Below are 21,817 nucleotides of genomic sequence, written 5' to 3'. Positions count from 1 at the left end.
TTCTCTTAATATGAGGTAACATGATGTTGGTTTTGGATAAGGAATATTGTCTCCCTCGGTGAGGAAATATTTCAGCGCCAGACATCTGTTCCATCCATGCATTCACATGTGAATATTGGGGCAGGAAGGGATGAATAGGGGCACTATTTCTTTAATCACTCTCCTTAAACCCTTATACCAGGCTTCCTCAACCTCGACCCTCCAGATGTTTTTGGCTTACAACTCCCATGATTCCTAGCTAGCAGGACCAGTGGTCAGGGATGCTGGGAATTGTAGTCTCAAATTGTAGTCTCAAAAACATCCGGAGGTTGTTGAGGAAGCCTGCCTGATACCTTGCTGCCTAGAAGAGAGCTGTTCCTTCAACAGTGAATCAGCTCAGGCTGGGAGGCTCCATTGCTTCATGGCTCTCAGTCAGCCTGTCCCCCTCCTCCCAAATATCCTCATGTACTAGTGATAACTCTGAAGATCCTGCCTGACTCTCCATATTCTCTGTTCCTGTGGTCCCAGGGGAGATTGGGGGGGGGGTTGGGTTGGGGTGTGTGTGTCTGTGTACCAGCAGGAACTCAGACAACTGAAGTGGGCAGTGGTGGCTGGTAACATATTGGCTGGTAACATTTTTAACCATGCTTTTTTCATAATAAGATGACTTGTATGGCACTTATTTAGGAAAGTGTGGCATTATACTTGTGCAGAGTGATATTGTCTCCTCCTCTAAAAAATAAAACAAAACTCTGCATCTATGAGCAGGGAAAGAGTTTCTTTGTAAGAGGGCCCAAGAACAATTTTCAGAAAAGAATGACTCCATACCGCCTATGTAGAAATTAAGCCTATATATAATATGACATAAAGTTTTGAATATATGAATACAAGTTCTTTGCCAAAAAACTAAACATACTTTTAAAATGTGATGGAAATTTGCTTCCAGTTTCATGCAGCCCTGTCCCCACAAAAAATCAATTTAACTATTCATTATCCAAAAGACTCATTCCTCTAAATTAAAAGAACAAATACTAAGCTATAAAAACAGCTCCTCAAAGGAGGAAACACTCACTGTTTCTCTGGCCTAATGGTCTGTCTATTTCCATACTATTTCCAACAGTGGCCAGCCAGATGCTACTTGGGAAGTCCCTGTTTTGTACCTGCTAAGTCCTTGTTTGGTGTCCCCAGCTTGACAATCAGATGTACTACATCTGAATATCGATTTTCCATCTCCTGTGGCTAAAATATCTTCTTGACTGACCTATCCTCCTTTAATTCTGCAAAGAGTTAACTATGCTATTGCCCATTACAATACAGAATGACACTGAACTCTATATATTTATTGTGCAGGTTTAAAAAAAATAAAATTAAAAAAATACTGCCTTAAAAGTTATGAAGCAATTATTTCCTTTTGTAGTTCCTGTTCATGTTTTGAGATAATTTATCTAAGTTTACATTTCTTAGTGTTCACAGTCTGATATCATTGATCATGCAGCTTCCTACACCAAAAGGTTCAAATATTTCGCTCAGTGGTAGAGCACATGCATGAATATTCTTGCTATAAAGGATTTTCAGTAACTGGGTAGGAAACCACACCTGCCAGAATTCCTGTGATTAATTTGAGTCAGTGTTCACTGGGAGTATAATCTTTTGTCCTGCTATTCACACCTGAGCTCTGCCCTGGAATTTGTGATGTAATAGCATGTATGCATTTATGAATGAATGAATGAATGAATACGTACATATATAAAGCTTTTGCAGAATGCTTTTCTTATGCCACTATGTTAGGGTTTCCCAAACTTGGGTCTCCAGCTGTTTTTGGACTACAGTTCCCACCATCCCTGACCACTGGTCCTGCTAGCTAGGGATGATGGGAGTTGTAGTCCAAAAACAGCTGGAGACCCAAGATTGAGAAACCCTGCACTATGTCATCACTACTTTCACATACCTCGGAATAGCAAACCAGGGCTTCCTTCTTTTGACAGTTGGAGCAATGCAGTAGAGAAAAGTGTAACCTATGAGCCAGGAATCCTTCAAGCACAAATGTTGCCTCAGCCATGGACTCACTAGCTAGCCCAAGGAAAGACACTGTCTTCTAGCTTCAACCACCATCTGCGACATGAGAATAATGCTACTGGCCCACTGTACTTTAATGGTTACTGAGATGATGTATGTGAAGCACTATGAATGCTAACAAAAAGTGCTATGTAAATGCAGAATAGTAGCAGTAGTAGCAATAATAGTGTTCCAGGTCAGAGGGAGCGATTCCTGGGCTTGACCTGAACAACTTGCCCTTCTATTTTTGGAAACTAAGCACGGACCGTTCACATTCTGATGGTCTGAGTTTTTGTTAGCAGCCATTGTTATATAGCTATGACATTCTTGTAGAGTTTCCTTCCCCTTCAACTGCTGATATGTCCTCTAGACCCGAGTTCTGCCTCAGCAACCTTTCCTTGGTTTTCTTTGTCTGGGAACATCTGTTCAGATGGGGAAACAATGACCTTTTGCCTCGGCTGAGGCAAAGAGCTACCCTAGCAGGCACTAAGAAGATTAAAGGAAGGCTGCACTGATAGCTTTCATGCTGCTCCAGTGGTTCTCAGCAGTGAGAGGAGAGAATACAAATGGGCAAAAGGGCTGTAGGCAAGCAGAAGAAAGAAGCTGGTAATCTCCTCCACCCTTGTCACTTCACTTTTATTCCCAGTTTATTTCAGGTCTATTTCAAAAATAAAGGGGAATGCAACTGATTTCAAGCATGCCCCTTAAGGAAGAACTAAGCATTATGTTACATATGGGGATGCTGTTAAAATGAGTTTGATTCTTGCCCTTTACCATCCAGTACAACTTACTCTGAATCCTGATGTAATAACTTAACATGTTTCACCACCCCTGCCAGTGGCAGCCAGTTAGGTAAAGAAACACACAGCATCATGTCAAGACGGTGAGATAGATGCTACCAGGTTGGAAGGAGACTCAACGTAGGGCTGCCATTTTGAGTGGCCGCATCACCTTCCTTATAAGTTTTAGTTCCCCCTTTAGCTTTATGTCCTCTTTCAGATGCTGCTGCTGAATGACCCTGGAATATTTTTGCAATTGCACACTTTAATTCTGTATGGATTAATCTGGTATAAACATCACTCACTAATTATATTCTTCATGAATTGCTCAGAATGATTTGTTCATCTTATGTTGTCCTACTGTATGTAAGCCCCGTTTGGGCTGGTTTTCAGGGCAGAGGATTAAGCTGGCTGTTTCATGTTGATTAAATTTTATTATGCCAATTCCCATATGATCTGTGTTCCTCAGCAGGCAGCCTGTGGGCACATCAGGCTCACGAACTGGCCCCTCAAGTCGATTGCAATCATAACTTTTTCTTTTGCTAATGCTGGTTGTACCTTAAGGAATGCCACTCTCATAGGTTTTCCTGAGCCCTTAGATCAGCTGGTTGTGTTCCATGTTTTAATTCAGGAATGCCCCATATCGAATAAAGTGACTTACTCTCAGATTGCCCCTAGAGAACTAAATCTGTTTCTAAAACATAATAATAAATTCAGGCACTTTGGAGAATTTATTTATCTATGGCCCATTACTCACATAGGTGAGGAGTGTGAGAGTGTGGGGCTTCGCCTTCTCCACCATGTCACCAACATTATGGTGAGGTGTGTCAGGTTTCCTCTCTATTGATTCTATGTCAGCAGGTGAAAACTTAGCTTTTCCTGAATACTTTTCCTGAGGTCTATTTTAAAGTTATAAACACTTGCATTGTTGGTTAACTATGGGATTCTTAGTTGGCTGTTTTTATTGTGGGATGTATATTTTTAGCTTTGCAGTAAGTAGCTACAAGTGCTGTGTAAATAAGTAAGTAGGAAGTGATGCAACCAGGAATGGCTGCACTAGCAGCCATTGGAAGCAACATAAGCATGTGACTGGTGATAGGATCCAGGGGTTGGGGGGACTGGCAAGACTCATAAAACTGCCATATATTATCCGTGCAGTCGCTACAAGTCAGATGTGCATTAACTAGGCAGGCAGGATCAGTGCACTGGTAGAGGAAGAGGGGGGCAGGGGAAGCACACCACCCCCAGCAGCGCGATCCCAGTGGGGTGCCATCATGGCTGCTCCCCCCCTGCGCTGGGCGCCCCACCCCTGCAGGCGGTGCGCCACCACCCAGGCGGTGCACCATGCCCCCCAGGACGCATGCCAGCCACGCCCCCTTCTGCTCTCCGCCCCCCAGTGCCGGAGCATGAAGTTCTACCACTGGATCAGTGAACGCACATACTAGGAAATCAGCTCTGATTTGTAGACAATGACTAGTACAGTGGTGCCTCGCAAGACGAAATTAATTCGTTCCGCAAGTTTTTTCTTCTTGCGAGGGTTTCCCATAGGAATGCATTGAAAATCAATCAATGCGTTCCTATGGAAACCGCCTTCAGACCAGGTCCGGGGACAGTCTGTCCCCCGACCTCTTCTGAAGGCTGGGGGGGGGACAAGGGCTTTTCTTCCCACCGCCAGCCTTCAGAAGGCTGTTCTGAAGGCTGGCGGTGGGAAGAAAAGCCCTTCTCCCCGCCTCCCGCCCCGCAAGCTCCGGGGACAGGAGGGCTTCGCTGCCGCCCGCCAGCATTTTAAAAGCCCCCGGGACAGTGGAGACTTCTCCGCTGTCCCGGGGCGATCTTAAAATGCTAGCGGGCGGCAGCGAACCCTTCGCTGCCGACCTCCAGCATTTTAAAAGCCCCCGGGACAGCGGAGGTCTTCTGAAGGCCGGCGGTGGGCGAAAGTCTTTGCTCCCCACCGCCAGCATTTTAAAAGCGGTCCGGGATAGCAGGGAAGCGCGCTATCCCGGACCGCTTTTAAAATGCTGGCCGTCGGGAGCAAAGACTTTCGCCCACCGCCGGCCTTCCTGGACCTCTTCTGAAGGCCGGCGGGGGGCAAAAGTCTTTGCTCCCCCCCCGCCTGCCTTCCCGGGATAGCGGAGAAGTGCAGCGCGTTTCTCCGCTATCCCGGACGGCTTTTGAAGGCAGGTGGGGGGGAGCAAAGACTTTCGCCCACCGCCTGCCTTCAGAAGACCTCCGCTGTCCCGGGGGCTTTTAAAATGCTGGCGGGCGGCAGCAAAGCCTTTAAAAGAGGTCCCCGGAGATTTCCCTATAGGGAAATTCGCCTTGCGGAACGACTCAAAAACGGAAAACTCTTTCGTCCTGCGAGTTTTTCGTTTTGCGAGGCGTTCGTCTTGCGAGGCACCACTGTACATGCATTCCTTAGAATAGATCAGAACCAAGTCTTAAAGCCACGGCAATTGCTTGATAAAGCCATTTCAAACAGGAAAAGGAAAATAGGTTAACCAGCTAATGCTGGGATCTGTGGGAAGGAAGAATGTTGACCCAAGCACAGTTTTAAAAGCACTTGGTAATGAAACTGACTCAAATATTTAAATATATAACTAAGCCGTTCCTTATCCTCCCAGATGCATGTCCCCCCACGAAATAGGTGGTACCTTACTCCTAAGCCATGTGTCACTACTAATCTGCCAGAAGGCCAAAAACCATTTCCCTGCTTCCATCCCTCCATCACAGGCAATAGTAAAACAGCAAAATTATTTCTCTTAGCAAACAATTAGAAGTGATTAAATGCAATGAGAAATAAAATGGCAGATTTATTCTGGGGGAAAGGAGAAATAGGAAGGAGTGAAAAATAAATGTTATGATAATGCTGAACTCTGTAGGCTGATAATGACATTGCTCTTCTAGGATGGAATTGCCTCCTACTCCAACCAGCATCATCATTACATATCTTGGCCCTACGATCAGTACCCGTCACAACCCTTCATATTGACAAATGCCCTGTCCACTTGCATCTGTGGAGAATGTTTTAGCAGCTGAGTGATTATGAATCAAAACCCAGAGCTTCCAGCCCTTACTGCTTCCCTCTGCTTTCCCATTTGTCTCCTGACAAGTAAATGTATCTTGACTTTCCTCTGAGATTTTTTTTTTTTTTGCACAATGTTTGATGAAAGACATTTGGCAAATTGGCAGTGGAACCCTGTACATTGCAATTTGTAGTGAGCATTAGAAGTCTGAGCATGGAATGGAAGAGCAGGCTACGGGCGAAAAGGAGAGAAAAATACCAGCGCTAAGCAGAATATGAATAGTCATTTCAAGGAAATGAGCAGACATTTATTTTGGACTAAAAAGAGAAAGTGCAAACCAAATTACTATATTTATATTGTATCTTAGTATGAAAAATGTAAGCCAAATAAGTCTTCTTCCATATATATTTCTCTGAATGATGAGTAACACTGAGCCTGATGGAGCCACTTTTGTGTAAATGCAATGTAAGCGAGAAGAAAATCAGTTCACAGATTCCCGAACTCATGAACTAAACCTTATTTACTATATTGGGTTTTCTGCAAAATGGTCACAATTAGGATGGGGGGAGGGGGAGTAGGCTTACCCTAGGGCAATTCTGTAATCATTCAGGACAAAGGGGGTGATCCTACGAAGTTCTTTCAATCTGAGTAATATTATTAGTTGTCAGTTCAGTGTTGAAGTGAGAAACTTATTAAGGCTATTATACATTAATCTTGAAGATACAGAGTAATTTGAACACTTCATTATTTGCAACGGCATCCTGTAGTGTTACTTTTCCATCAAGCAGAGGCTGCAGGCATAAGCATTTCCTGAAGAACCTTTGCTTCACCTTCTAGGCATGCATCTCTTCTACTCATTGTAAATGCCTGTATCTCCGCTGCTACCTTATTCTTAGGGGCACGCAGTGCTATTGCGTAAGTTGGACTGTGTTCAGTGGAATTTACTCCAAAGTAAGTGCAGTTAGGATAGGAGCCTTGGTTACTTATGCTTTTGTGAAGCATGTAGCACCGAGTTGACACTTTGGCTACTACTTATGCTTCTGCAACTATTTCACATTCTTATGTCTGGATTCATACTGTTTTTATTTACGTATTTATGTATTCAAAAAAAATCTGGAATAGCTTCATTAGGTGTGATCTTTCAGCCACACATAAAACGCTTATCAGGGTGCAGCACTAGAGATTATTTGTATTTTACCATAAGGACTGGTTCAGGTATACAGGTTCATCACTTGATTACTCTACTCCTGATTACTGTACACATGATAATTGGCAGCTGAATGTGTGAACTAACACCACTGAAAAGCATTGCTTTGGAGGTGATGAAAAAGTTATGTCATTCCTCTGTCTCTGGAACACTGACCTAACTAAATGTGATTGACATCTTGGTGAATTTTGTTCTGATGGAGTAAAAAGAAGCAGGCAGCATAACAGGGTGGATATACCTTATTTACTCTACATAGCTCTTTATCCAGAACCATATATGTGTACCATTGCGTAGCTCAGGGGTCAGCAAAAATTTTGTGGCTTGGGCTGGTTCACGGTCCCGCAGATGCCACTGTGGGCTGGAGTGCGCACACACAAGCATGCACAAACACTATTTACGGCGCTCCTTCTGGTGCAAAGGAGGTGTGCGCAGCTTCCCATTGGCTATAGGAGCTTCTTGCAGCCAATGGGAAGCCAGTCAGCGTCGTGGAAGGCGATCCCTGCTCTGCTCTGCGCGGCGCTCGGGAGCCAACTGAGCGGGTGGCGGGGGTCCATGGGCCGCTTGTGACCCATGGGCTTTAGGTTGCCAACCTCTGGCATAGCTCCTTAACACACAGAGAGAGGCATCATGGAAATTACTTCGGACTGCTGTCTGGCCTGTCCCAAGCCTGCCTGCCTGCCTGTGGGGAGCTAGTGTGCGCTGTGGCAGCAGCTGGCGACAGAGGGTGAGGGCCAAGAAGGGTGCCAAGCAGAACTGGTGACGGGATGGGGGTGCAGACATATGGCAGGGAGAAGATAATAATAATAATAATAATAATAATAATAATAATAATAATTTATTATTTATACCCCGCCCATCTGGCTGGACCTCCCCAGCCACTCTGGGCGGCTTCCATAGAAACCAAAAATACACTAAAATATCACATGTTAAAAACTTCCCTGAACAGGGCTGCCTTAAGATGTCTTCTGAATGTCAGGTTTATCGCTTTGACATCTCGTGGGAGGGCGTTCCACAGGGCGGGCGCCACTACCGAGAAGGCCCTCTGCCTGGTTCCCTGTAGCTTTGCTTCTCGCAATGAGGGAACCGCCAGAAGGCCCTCGGCGCTGGACCTCAGCGTCCGGGCAGAACGATGGGAGTGGAGACGCTCCTTCAGGTATACTGGACCGAGGCCGTTTAGGGCTTTAAAGGTCAGCACCAACACTTTGAATTGTGCTCGGAAACGTACTGGGAGCCAATGTAGGTCTTTCAAGACTGGTGTTATATGGTCTCGGCGGCCGCCCCCAGTCACCAGTCTATCTGCCGCATTCTGGATTAGTTGTAGTTTCCAAGTCACCTTCAAAGGTAGCCCCATGTAGAGGGCATTGCAGTAGTCCAAGCGGGAGATAACCAGAGCATGCACCACTCTGGCGAGACAGTCCGCAGGCAGATAGGGTCTCAGCCTACATACCAGATGGAGCTGGTAAACAGCTGCCCTGGACACAGATTTGACCTGTGCCTCCATGGACAGCTGTGAGTCCAAAATGACTCCCAGGCTGCGCACCTGGTCCTTCAGGGGCACAGTTACCCCATTCAGGACCAGGGAATCCTCCACACCTGCCCGCCTCCTGTCCCCCCAAAACAGTACTTCTGTCTTGTCAGGATTCAACCTCAGTCTGTTAGCCGCCATCCATCCTCCAACCGCCTCCAGACACTCACACAGGACCTTCACCGCCTTCACTGGTTCTGATTTAAAAGAGAGGTAGAGCTGGGTATCATCTGCATACTGATGAACACCCAGCCCAAACCTCCTGATGATCTCTCCCAGCGGCTGCATGTAAATGTTGAAAAGCATGGGGGAGAGGACAGAACCCTGAGGCACCCCACAAGTGAGAGCCCAGGGGTCTGAACACTCATCCCCCACCACCACTTTCTGAACACGGCCCAGGAGGAAGGAGCAGAACCACTGTAGGACAGTGCCCCCAGCTCCCAGCCCAAGACGGTCCAGAAGGATGTTATGGTTGATGGTATCAAATGCCGCTGAGAGATCCAGCAGAACTAGGAAACAGGTCTCACCTTTGTCCCTAGCCCACCGGAGATCATCAACCAGTGCGACCAAGGCAGTTTCAGTCCCATGATGAGGCCTGAATCCCGACTGGAAGGGATCCAAATGGTCTGCTTCTTCCAGGCGTGCCTGGAGTTGTTCAGCAACCACTCGCTCAATCACCTTGCCCAAGAATGGAAGATTTGAGACTGGGCGATAGTTGGCCATCGTGGTCGCATCTGAATATGGTTTTTTAAGAAGCGGTTTAATAACCGCCTCTTTCAGCGGGTCAGGGAAGGCTCCCTCACGGAGGGAAGCATTCACCACCCCATGAAGCCCATCGCCCAGTCCTTCCCTTTTATAAGCCAGGATGGGCAAGGATCCAGGAGACAGGTGGTTGGCTTCACTCGTCCAAGCAGCCTGTCCACATCCTCAGAGGTAACAGATTGGAATTGATCCCACGCAACTTGACTAGACAAAACTCTAGCACTCTCCTGCCCCGCCCCTGCTCCCACGGTGGAGTCTACTTCTTCCCGAATCTGAGCGATTTTATCTGCAAAAAACTTTGCAAAATCATTGCAGGAGAACATGTGGCCCGTACTGGGCCCCGATGTTGCAGGTTGTTCCGCTAAATTGTGAACCACCTGAAAAAGTCTCCTGCTGCTGTTTTCTGCAGATGCAATAGAGGCGGTGAAGAAATTCTTCTTCGCCGTCGCTATCGCCACTTGGTAGGCTCGACGCTGAGCTCTAACCTGTATCCGGTCAGATTCGGCATGAGTTATCTACCACCGGCGCTCTAGCCGTCTCAACGATTGTTTCATTGCCCTCAGATCTGTGGAAAACTACGGGGCTGTCTGGGCTTCATGCAATCGGAGAGGGCGCTTCGGAGCCAAACAGTCAATAGCCCTGGTTAACTCCACATTCCAGCGGGCCACCTTCTCCCTGCCATATGGTTGCCAATGGTTGATCGAAGGCAAACCTTCCCTCACTCAGGCAACTTCCGGGCAGCAGCAGCGAGCAAGGGAAGGCTTGCTTGCTTGCTTGCTTGCTTATTTATTTATTTGCAACCCAGATGCATGTAGGTGGGAGGGTGCCTGTAGAGGATGGATGGATTTATTATGATTACAGACACTATTAAATAGGAAAATATTCTCTTTTGTGGCATTATACAAACATATCTACATACATAGAGTAACAACAGTAAAGCCTTGAATTAGTCCAAGGTGGAGGCTCAGCACTAATTTTCATGCAGTAAGATGGCCTCAAGAAAATTGGATGACAGGCTAGAAACATAAACTGATTTATGTGTAACTGCTTTTTTATTTTGTGAATTATACTGTAAATCAGTAAGAAGGTTGTGTTACCTCTAACAAAGCTGCAGTATCTCAGAAATGTAGTATCAGTTAAACTGGCTTGAGACCAAATTATGTTGGTAATATTTCCTTATTAGCGTATAGTAACAATGTGGGAAAAATATTGTGTCATTGAAATAGCAACAACTTTTATTGTTTCTTCTAGTTAAAAAAAAAGCAGAGTTTTCAATAGTACACTTTTTAAAATGGAGCTCTTTGTTGACCAGATTGTGCTAATTCTTTGGAGTACAAGAATGTCCTCACAATGATTTTCCCCTCCTCCTTGCAGATGTCAGCTATAGAAAACATGGCTGAAAAGCTAGAGAGTTTTAGTGCCCTGAAACCAGAAGCCGGTGACATCATGCAATCTGTCCCTTCCATGTTCAACTTCAGAGCCCCTCCCAGCACCCTGCCAGAGAACCTTCTACGAAAAGGCAAAGAGCGCTATACCTGCAGGTAAACTCTCCAAGCTAATTACCCACAACAGCCTCTCTTAATATCTCTCTTCTCTTGCAAGCCACTGCTGTTTATTTTAGAAATTACTCAACATTGGATGATGAATAGGGATTATGGTGGGTCACTGGCATTTTAAAAGGTTCTTTATTCAGCAAGACATGGTCATAGTGTTTGATTCTGTGTTTGTTTGCAATTACAGGAGAAATTTGTCCTGCATTACCTTGCGCTTGATAAATGAGGCCAAAACATTACATACACTGCCTTGTTCCAAAATTTCCTCATCACCTTTATATTAATACACGATCTTTTCCCTCGTAATTTTTTTCTGATCATGAACTGCAAGACTGTTTTTCACTTGGTCTTTCCTTTGATAATGCCAGAAGGGAAATTCCACAAGATCTGTGAATGATTAGATGTGTTAAAAAAACTGAGTCGTCACTGCAAATATTTGGCTCAAATCAACGTTGTCCTAAAGAAATCAATGGAAGTTTTGTCTCAGAGTTTGGATCCATCTTATAGACATCTGTAGCCTTTCAGGTGGCAGACCAGTTGTTAGACTCAGAGAGAGCTTTTCTGTTGACCTCAGAATTTAATGAATTTCACACGTCATTATGGTGCAAATGTGAATTTGAAAATTTGTTACAATTTAAATAGTGAATGTTCTGGATAATGCCCTTGACCAGTAACACAGTTTATACTCACCCATGTCTGAAATAATATTGAGTCTTGTTGATAATTTATTTTAGTAGGTTGAAGGATAAATGATTATGCACTCCTGTCACTTTTAAAAGGCAGGGGGGTGCACGTGTACCTCTCTCAACAATGCCTCAACATCCCAGATATTTTCTTATTCTCTCCCCACCCTCCAAAGAATGAAATTGACTAGACTAAAAGCTATTTCTGATCTGGCATAGTCAATTTTACCACTTTCTTTACTTGCGTGGGACTAGGTTTCTGTATGGAATTTTTAAAACAGGCCTATTCATTTATAATACTCTAGCCCTTCATTATGCTTAGACAGTTGTGAAGGAATTGATACTGAGCCAAGCCTACCTTCATGGTAGTTCCATTCAGAAAAGTTTGGAATTATTCCCTTATGATCGCCATCTGTGTACTCCAGAGGCAACAGCAATCCCATGTCAACGTCATGGAACAGACATGGAGTCTGCTGATTTAGACAAAACCACTGTATCACAAATTTGCATTTATCTGAACAATGTTGCTTTTGACAAGCTCTGTTGTCTTCTACTCTGGCTGGTATCATTAGATTAGATCATTAGATCCCAAATAAGGGCCCAAGCTGTTTGCACAAGCTCTGCATTTATTAATGCTGGTTGTGCATTCACAGTGCTTGCTTGATGGATGATGCAACTGGCACTCTACAGGTATTTTATATAATAATAGAATAAGCCATAGAGTTGTAGAGTTGTAGAGTTGGAACAGACCACAACAGTTATCTAGTCCAACCTGCTGCAAAGCAGGAATCTTTTGTCCAACATGGGCTGGAACCCCTGACCCTCAGATTAAGAGTCTCTTGCTCTACTGACTGAACTATCCATCATGAGCCATCTTCAGCTTTGTTTGAAAACCCCAATGCTGTAGCTGTTTGGTAGAATATAAATGAAGATAAAGGTATTTCATAAGCTAATTCATGTAGTATTCCAGAGCTGGTCCCACCATGCAGCACAGTGGACTAGATGGCTTCAGATGGCACAGGGCTGCAGTAGGGGTGTAGATGAGAGCAGGAATTTTTGTTTGAATGTTGCAGCAAGACTCTTTACGTGTTGGTCCATGTGGAGAAGGGGCACCATCTGGGCTCCAGTTCATGCAGCAAAATATATTGGGCTGGCAGTGTACAATTCTTTTTCATGGTCAAGTCCTCACAATGTGGTTTTACCTTGTCTCCTTCATGTGCCACACAGCTAGTATTTACTACACAAGGATCTGTTTGTTTTCCATTCCCGCCCCCTCTAGTTGCAGCAAATATCAGCTATCTTCATGCAGAGCAGGAATGGGCAACTCTGCTACACCAGATGTTGTCAGATTCCGAGTCCAGCCCTAGTCAATATGGACAGTGGGCAGGAATAATGGCTTTACTTGGTCAACAAGTGATGTTCAAATTGATCTATGATCATCTAGAAATGTCATTTAGCATTTATATTTTGGATGCATATTTTTAGGGAAATGTTCCTGATTTGGCAGAATAACCTGATGCTGCCATTTCAGTTTTCTATTTATTTTTTAGCTTGGTATTTATGACCTTATCTCATTTTCAGAATGTTAGTTTATGTGTTTGATAACTGTCATATCAGTTTATCTGATCTTTCTGAAAACATGTCAGCTACTTTCAAGTCACACTATTATAGAAGTATACCTTGATGGATTAGGTCTCTTGAATTGTGTCTGATCTGATCTTTCACAGATGGAACGATGCCACGTTTACTGACACACTGAATATGCTGAACAATTTAAAACCTCTTTCCATCAAGCCAAGATTCTAAACATTGGATAAAAGAGTTCCTGTCCCCCATAAGCATTTAACTGGGAAGTGACAAAGTTAATAAGTGTAGTATGTCGGGATGAACATTTAAATGAAAGTCTGCTCTCATAGATTGCTTAGGGTTGCATGGGAAAATTCAGACATCACCACCTTAATCCATAAGGTTTTGATTCAATATATTTATTGAAGCTACTTTCAGAAATATTTAAATACAGTGGTACCTTGAGTTACAAACGCCTCAAGTTACAAACTCCGCTAACCTGGAAGTTGAAAACTTTGCCCCAGGATGAGAACGGAAATCTTGTGCCAGCGGCACAGTGGCATCAAGAGGCCCCATTAGTGAAAGCACGTCTCTAGTTAAGAAAAGTTTCAGGTTAAGAACGGACCTCCAGAACGAATTAAGTTCGTAACTAGAGGTACCACTGTACACCAAAAAAGCAGTTTCATCCAGTATTAGTTTGAAGTTAGGACTATGCATTTTATTTCTTTATGTACCTTAAAACAAAACATTAAAGCTATCTTCATATACCATTTTCTAATAACAGATACTGCGGCAAGATATTTCCAAGATCTGCAAATCTTACCCGTCACCTGAGAACACACACTGGAGAACAGCCTTACAGGTACAAGATAAATGCTTCTGGGGAGTAGCCACAGACTCTTATTGGCTGTTAGCGCTGCATACTGCAGCCTTTGACCTCCAAAGAGTTTTCACTCTTAAAAATGAAATGAGGTTTTAGAATGTGCTATGTAAAACACAGTTGACAATACTTTCTAATAAATGTGTGGGGAAACCTGGTCCAAGCGCTTCAACACAACCCCAATGGAGTGCTCACAAAACCCTTCGGAGGCAAAAGACACCCAGGAACTTGAGAGTTAATAACCATAGTGCTAATATCTGCAGGTGCCTTCAAAAGTGGATGGATGAAGCATTCCTGATAATGTGAAATGACACATGCTGGTCCTTCTGGTTTTGGACTTGCAGATGCACAACTCACCTGGAGCAGGGAGAGAGGGCCACACTAGGTGTGACATTATACACATCTTTGTATGTGTTATGTGTGACATTATGTGTCTTTAAACCAACATGCATATTTTTAAAAAAATGCAAATCACATCCAATGGGATGGGTGGGATGGGAGGTTAATATTAATCAGAATCATAGCAGTCTTGGTAGGGGGTTTTCATCTGATGCAAACAGACACCTCTGAGAAGACATTTTAATCTGGACCATAGCAAGAAGGAAAATATTAAGTTCTCCCTTTACAGCTGTCCTTAAATGTGTCGTCGTCATCTTCTTCTTCTATTATTTATTCTATTTATTCTATTTATTTATTTATTTCTATACCCCCCTTCATCCAAAGATCACAGGGTGATTTACAATATAAAAACACAAGAATACATACTGTAGTAACAAACAAAAACAGTAACACCCCCAAATAGTTTAAAATATCATAGATTGTTTTATCAGCCAAAGGCCAGGGAGAAGAGGAATGTTTTCGCCTGGCCCCTTTGTTACATATCTTTAGCCTCCCTGGGAAGAGCATTCCACAAGTGGGGAGCCACCTCAGAAAAGGCCCATTCTTGTGTTGCCACCCTCTGGACCTCTCACAGAGGAAGCACACGAAGAAGGGCCTCAGATGATGATCACAGGATCTGGGTCAGTTCAAATGGCTGGGAATCCTGGAAGATCAGCTTCCTGCCTTGCAGGCCTTTTTCCACCTGGCCTGGGGAGGGTAGCGCCCTGACTGATCCCAGCTACATAGATTCCATCTATATCAAGGCCAAACTGTTGTGGCATGAACAGCAGCAGTCTCTTTCAGGAATGTCTGAATGTAAACAATTTTAATTGCGCTTTGGTGGGCCTACCAATTCTGGTAAAAAATTAATTAACAATCACTTTAATAAAAAATGGAGTCCTAAAAACATGATTTTCTTACTTTGCATCAAATTTGATTTCAGTATTTGTTCATTCACCCTGCAAAAGTGTTGCTTTATTTCATTTATTTAAGAGGTACATTTAATTCCCACAAGCATTTTCTGTCCTATTATTCTCTTCACAAGCATACATACTAATCTCCATGTCCTTGGTGCTTTTAACCCACTTCCTCACTGGTAACTTTCATTGATCTCTGTGGGCCATAACTGGGAGAGCCTTTAGGAAATCTGGCCCATGAGAGCAATTCACATAGTGAAATGAGAAAAGAATTTTAATTGTACAAAATGGAACTTTCACTTAATGAAATCAACTGAAGAAACTCGGCTCATGTTCTAACAAAACAAGCACAAATCGGTACATTTTACGCCTTGCAAAGAAAGGAGAAAAAGCTCATTGTCTGGGATAGATTTTTCACTCGGTCCTGAATTTACTTGGGAAGTAGGTTGCATGTAATTTAATTCTTGTTTTAAGAGGTATCTTGAAACATGTTATGCTCTTCCACTGCATAACAGCCAGAAACAATTAGCAATGTAATGCATAATTTCTTCCCTGAATAATTGACTTAGCACACAATGTAACAGACATGTTTTGAAGTTCAGGAGAAATAGACGATTGTGGGGGGCAGTGGGGAGACAACGATGGTGATGAAGACTGTTGGCCAGCTGCCAGGAAGAGAATTTGGAATAGTTATAGTATGTCTTAGTAATGGCTGAAAGGGCAATACAGTAAAGACTTCAGGGACTTCAAATCACTACAGAGTATGAAAATTGATGCCTCTGGTACCAGAGCGATAGACTAAACTACTTGCGTTGGCACAGTATTAAAGATTTGGATTGTTTATTTCTGCGTTTGGGAAGATAACTGAATTTCCTCCAGGATTAGCAATTGAGCAAGCTAATTCCTCAGTAAAAGATTTTATCACACAGTGTAATTTTTAACAGGGAGGGAAGTGGTCTTTCTACCTTATTTGAGCCTTAGAAGTAATTTGTTTCATGTTTTCCCTCTTCTCAAAGTGCTTAACTGTACGGTATTGGCAACAGCATGAAACAATAGGCTGGTGCTTCTCTGCTTTTCACACCATATATGCTTTACTGCAATACTGTACTTTAACAGGCTATGATAAATTATGTCCTGTTAACTCTGAAATACTGAGATATTTCCTGTAACTATACCTTAATATTAATTTGCATGTGCCAAAATGTATGTGTGAGTACATGGGTGGTGGGAAAGGGGGGGGGGAGAGCGAGAGATAGGAGACAGGATGTGCAGTTGACTTGTGCTTCCTGCTCCCTAGATTTCTCTGCCTTGTTCAAAATCAATCCTGCATGTCTTCCTTAGTGGACATATGCAAGCTTTGTGTGGGAAAGATGCACAAGACCAATTTCAGACAAGATAGGGAAGCATAAGAAACAAAAAGTGCAACAAGTCAGTTGTGCATCCTGTTCTCCCTTATCATTATACCAAAGCTCCCAAAAATTCACACTGGCCACAAATCCCTTCTGTTTTACAATATTAATAATATGGAATCTTTCCTGATACCAGAAACCAAACTTGGATTTTCAGAGCAAAATCTATACCACTTATTTGGATAAATTTGTAATGAGATAACTGTGCCCTTTCTGAATAGGGAACAAAGGGGATGGCTTGAAGCATAGAAACCATTGCTTTAGTGGAAAGTTAGATCCAAATAAAAGGCATAAAAATATTGAAAATACAGTCTTTCAAGCAGCATTTTGTGATAATTTCTGTTTTGAAGATATTCTAGCTACATTCCTGTATTGCAGGTTGTTGGACAACATGACTCTTGGGGCACCTTCCAACTGTACTGTTACCCTATGATTTGTTGTTCAGATTGCCCTCTGCTCTTTCACCTTAGTCTGTAGTTCTTGAAGTAACTGGATAGGAGACCTGCAATGTTTGTTATTTTATCGAAAAACCAAATAAAATATATGGGGTGGGGGAGATATTACTGGATTTAGCAAAACTGTGGTGGAGCTTAATTGAGATGGTTGCTCTCTAGTTTCATTTGAGTTATATTTCACATACTACTTTCTTATTTGATATTTGTTTTCAGATGCAAATACTGTGACAGGTCTTTTAGTATATCGTCTAACCTGCAGAGACATGTTCGTAACATCCATAATAAGGAGAAGCCCTTCAAATGTCACTTATGTGACCGGTGCTTTGGCCAACAAACCAACTTAGATAGACATCTCAAAAAACACGAGAATGGCAACATGTCTGGTATGTACCTATCATGCTTTCTGCATTAAAATATATCATTTAAGGGGAATTCATGAGATCATACAGGTCTGTTGTACAGGTGTGGCATTCTTGTGACACTGCAGATCATGCTTTTCATCCCACAACTATTACAGGGATCTTCCTATGTCAGAAGAATACAATGGGCTTGAACATTATCCTTAGGTTTTTATGTACTTGTGACTAAAATCTTAAATACTTGTCAGAAATCAGATCCGAATTTTGATCCATGAGGTTGGTATGGTTTAAGACCTGGGCAGCATCAGCCTAATATACCAGTTTTGATAGAGAAAGTTATGTAGACTATTGTGTACAACTAGCAACATATGCTAGTTTATCTCCACTGGATCAATGGATTGGATGAAAATGGTCATATATTTTTTAAGACTAAAATGAGAAAAATTTTCAGATGCCTGCACTCTGAAATAAATACTGTGTTCTATAAACGTCAGTGGAATCTATGCATCATACTGTACTTTTCGGTTTGTGAGGTGGGTCTCCCTAAGAGGCTTGGCAACTGACTAGGGTTGCCATATGTACGGATTCAAACGGTGAAATTAGCACCTGGGGTTGGGGGAATGCATCATTCTTTGCCTTTTTTGGTTGATCTCCCACACAAAGCTCAACAACTTTTGTCCGGATTTTTACTTCTTAAAATATGGCAACCCTACAATTGACCAGTGAGGCACAAGCTGCTTCCTCACCTAACACAGTTCAATTTTTCAATGTTATTTAATTGAGCCCAGAATCAGAATGCTTAGTTTCTTTGATCATTGTAGCAACCAGCTGTGTAAACTATGCTATTTCTTCTCCATGCTTGTTTTCTGTGCTGCAAGCAAATCTGGCAGCCCAGTCCCACTTCTTGTTTTGAGAACTTTCTTTGGAGATCCTTTCCTGAGGACACCTATAGGATGGGATGGGTCCATAGGACTGTGCACATCCAGTTCTTCATTTGTTTTAACCATTTCTATTATAGTCGAGTGTGTTTCATCAAGCATTTCTTTTTCTTGATTTGATAAGATGTGCAATGATGACATTTGGGAACTTTGGCACTATTTTTTATTGTATGTTTCCTTGAGACACTTGTGAAGAAAGTAGTTAATAAATTAATAAAAATTAACATAATTCTGATAGGATAAAAAACCAAATATTTACTTTTCTGTGAAGGTACTGCTACGTCTTCACCTCATTCTGAACTTGAAAGCACAGGTGCTATCCTAGATGACAAAGAAGACTCATACTTTACTGAAATTCGTAATTTCATTGGGAATAGCAACCACAACAATTCAGAAGAAAGGTAAGGTGCAACTTCTCTGTGTTTCAGACTTCATTAACTGTTTTTTCCTTACCGCTGATGTGTTACTTTTCCAGCTTATTTCCAAAGGGAATTGGGCAAAATCAAGGTGACATACTCCCTTTAAAGCCAGTGGGACTGAATCACAGTCATGGAGTTTTCTTGATATCATTGTAGTCCGATTACACAGAACTTTCTCTGGATTGTCTCCATTACATACAAGACATAAAAATTTGCACATCTATCATAATCGTGCAATCCCAAAGCTAACTTAATTTTGACCATTTCTAACAGGCAAAACTACTACAGTTAAGGTGTTTGTTGTCTTTTCTACACTATCCTTAGCAATATCTTCACAAAATCTTTTTGAAAACATAGTTTGGATCTCCTGGCAATTAGCAAAGTTAATGTGCTGATGTTAATGTGGCCAAAGTAAGCAGGTCAAACTGGACTACATACAAAATACAAATCCAGTGCTTTCACAAGAAATGTCTCACGCATTAGCAAGTTTCAATCATTCCCAGTTCAGCAATATCAGCAATATATGCTTGAGCTAGGAAAGAGAAATTTCTTCCAAATGGTGAGGAATTGGGAAGAAAATTGTTAACCCTCTGGCAGTATTTGGATGCCCATGTAATCTTATTGGACATCACTTTCCCTTCAGGGATTTGCACCAGTTTTAGCTTTTTGCATATAACCAAACACCTGATTCAGAGCTAGAAGCTGCTCTGTATTTAATGTGGGATAGTGAGACATTTGTTACAGATGCAGAGGGGGCCAGCTACACCACAATGCCTGATTTAAAGGTAAAGGTACCCCTGCCCGTACGGGCCAGTCTTGACAGATTCTGGGGTTGTGCGCCCATCTCACTTAAGAGGCCAGGGGCCAGCGCTGTCCGGAGACACTTCCGGGTCACGTGGCCAGCGTGACATCGCTGCTCTGGCGAGCCAGAGTCGCAGACGGAAACGCCGTTTACCTTCCCGCTGGTAAGCGGTCCCTATTTATCTACTTGCACCCGGAGGTGCTTTCGAACTGCTAGGTTGGCAGGCGCTGGGACCGAGCAGCGGGAGCGCACCCCGCCGCAGGGATTCGAACCACCGACCTTTCGATCGGCAAGTCCTAGGCGCTGAGGCTTTAACCCACAGCGCCACCTGCGTCCCTAATGCCTGATTTACCATCCACAAATTCTCTGAAAAGGCAAGCTTGAACCATTTCCAGCCATCAACTTATAGGTTGATTTATTATATCAACCTATGCAATGCTAAAGCAGGCCATGATGACATCACTAGGAACACTGCTGGAAAGACAGTGTGTATTTCATAAAATACTCACTATTTCAAAATCATACAAGTGGATCCATAATGTGGGGCACTACCAGGGTGAGGCATAAACTGCCCTATATTCTGGGAATAAGAGTTAGCAAGGATACATTCCTAATGAAGATCAATATAATTGTTCAACACGGATGTAAAACTATATTACCACCCATTTTCTCCACTACACATTTCAGTAAAGAAAGTGAACTGTGCATATTAAGTAAAGCTCCTCCTCCTACTATACTACTGATTTTTTTATTTATACCCCACCCATCTGTCTGGGTTGTCCTAGCCACTCGAATGCATCAACAGACTATAAATCAATATATGGTTCAAGTGCATATGTCAAGTGCATATTTTGGATTTGAAACAGCACTTGAATTGGGGATAAGCATAAGCTTTCCACAGATGTGTAACATGGTGTGTGATTATGTTCTGGGTCAAATTTATTTACTGCCTTCTCTCTCACATTAATTTGCTTTCCATGTTCAAGGGCAGAAATTGCATATGGCTTATGATTTTCTATTTTTAAAGTTTCTCGCTCATTTTTATGCTGGGTCAAAACTAGTAGGCATATATTCATGAAGGCAGCTGATAATACATTACATACACATTCAAATTTTCTTCCTGCTTGATTGTCATGGGTTAGTTTTTCCCCCCACATCTGGTCTCAACATGTCCTCTGATAGGAAGTCTATAAGGGAAAAAAGGTTGATGGGTCATCCAGTGATTCCTTTCAAAATTTTGATAGATATTTCATACTTGGCAAATTACTGCATATGAAAAGCATAATTAGCAAATCTGTTTTTTTAATCATGTGGCTTTCATTACTTTGGTTTAAATCCAAGTCCTTTTTCACTTCAAACTGTCTTCTTCTGGCATGGTTTAAAAATCTGGCAACCCCTGGTTTATAGCTCATAGTTTCTTAAGACTGTCCAAGAAGTTCTGCCAGGGCATCCTGATAAAAGATGCCAAAGATACCCACAAGTGAGATGATGGTCACTTTTTTCAAGATCATTGCAAAATTATGGGTTTCTTTATGGTTATTCCAAGATAATTTCCTCATGTTTAATGGATCCTGTAATCCTTAATGATAATTGGTTAAATTCTATTTCTTTTTCTTCTTGAAGTATAAAATGAAGGAATATAGACATGTTGACCGATGTAGACACAAGCTTGTTAAATGATCCAAAATATTGCTGTTTGTGGGTAACCCTACATGATTTAGGCAATTATGGTATAATGTCTGGTGTGGTTTCATTTTATATAGCCTAACAGACAATTTATTGGAAAATCTAAAAGCAATCAGATGAAAAGTGAAATTCCTTTGTATTTAGAAAGGGGTAATTTTTTTCTAGGGAATGGGTTGAGAAGGACTGAGAGCTTCCGGTGAACTTGAACTTTTCGTTACATGTTTGAGTTTAAAATGTTATGATAACAAGGCAAACCAATCAAAACTTATCTCCATTTAAGTTATACAGAATGCTTCATAAAATCAATGGAATAATTTTCTGGTGTGCGGTACTAAACAGTGCCAGGAATTCACATGACTGCTTCTCCATGACAAAGGTCACAATCTTTTATAGAATTAAATGCATTTAGGCCTATTGATTTCACTTTGAAGCTGATGTGTTC

The 21,817-nt window shown here is 42.4% G+C and overlaps 1 protein-coding gene and 2 long non-coding RNA genes across 19 annotated transcripts in view; 1 reads left to right on the top strand and 2 right to left on the bottom strand.

Moving 5' to 3' along the window:
* Positions 1 to 21,817, bottom strand: part of LOC307217227 — a 105,389-nt gene that overhangs the window by 54,263 nt on the left and 29,309 nt on the right. The window contains exons 2-3 of one of the 2 annotated variants that reach the window (XR_013839459.1): positions 11,925 to 12,036; positions 10,899 to 11,270 (exon numbers count right to left, since the gene is read on the bottom strand). The exons of the other annotated variant lie outside the window; for it this stretch is intronic. This is a non-coding gene — a long non-coding RNA (uncharacterized lncRNA). Of the gene's footprint in view, positions 1 to 10,898; positions 11,271 to 11,924; positions 12,037 to 21,817 lie in introns of those variants that run through there. 2 annotated transcript variants of the gene reach the window in all.
* Positions 1 to 21,817, top strand: part of MECOM (MDS1 and EVI1 complex locus) — a 488,986-nt gene that overhangs the window by 462,301 nt on the left and 4,868 nt on the right. For all 16 annotated transcript variants that reach the window (XM_079977618.1, XM_079977622.1, XM_079977619.1 and 13 more), the window contains 4 exons: positions 10,705 to 10,871; positions 13,917 to 13,994; positions 17,385 to 17,554; positions 18,740 to 18,869. In XM_079977618.1, the coding sequence (XP_079833744.1) occupies positions 10,705 to 10,871; positions 13,917 to 13,994; positions 17,385 to 17,554; positions 18,740 to 18,869 (545 nt within the window). The remainder of the gene's footprint in view (positions 1 to 10,704; positions 10,872 to 13,916; positions 13,995 to 17,384; positions 17,555 to 18,739; positions 18,870 to 21,817) is intronic.
* Positions 15,336 to 18,781, bottom strand: LOC307217309. Its single transcript, XR_013839553.1, has 2 exons — positions 18,728 to 18,781; positions 15,336 to 15,972 (listed from the first exon to the last, which is right to left on the bottom strand). It is a non-coding gene; the product is annotated as an uncharacterized lncRNA (long non-coding RNA).

This window comes from Podarcis cretensis (assembly GCF_951804945.1).
Source record: "Podarcis cretensis genome assembly, chromosome: 5".
NCBI classification, from domain to species: Eukaryota; Metazoa; Chordata; class Lepidosauria; order Squamata; family Lacertidae; genus Podarcis; species Podarcis cretensis.
Note: the sequence above shows the minus strand (reverse complement) of the source record. Positions and strands in the feature narration are given on the sequence as shown.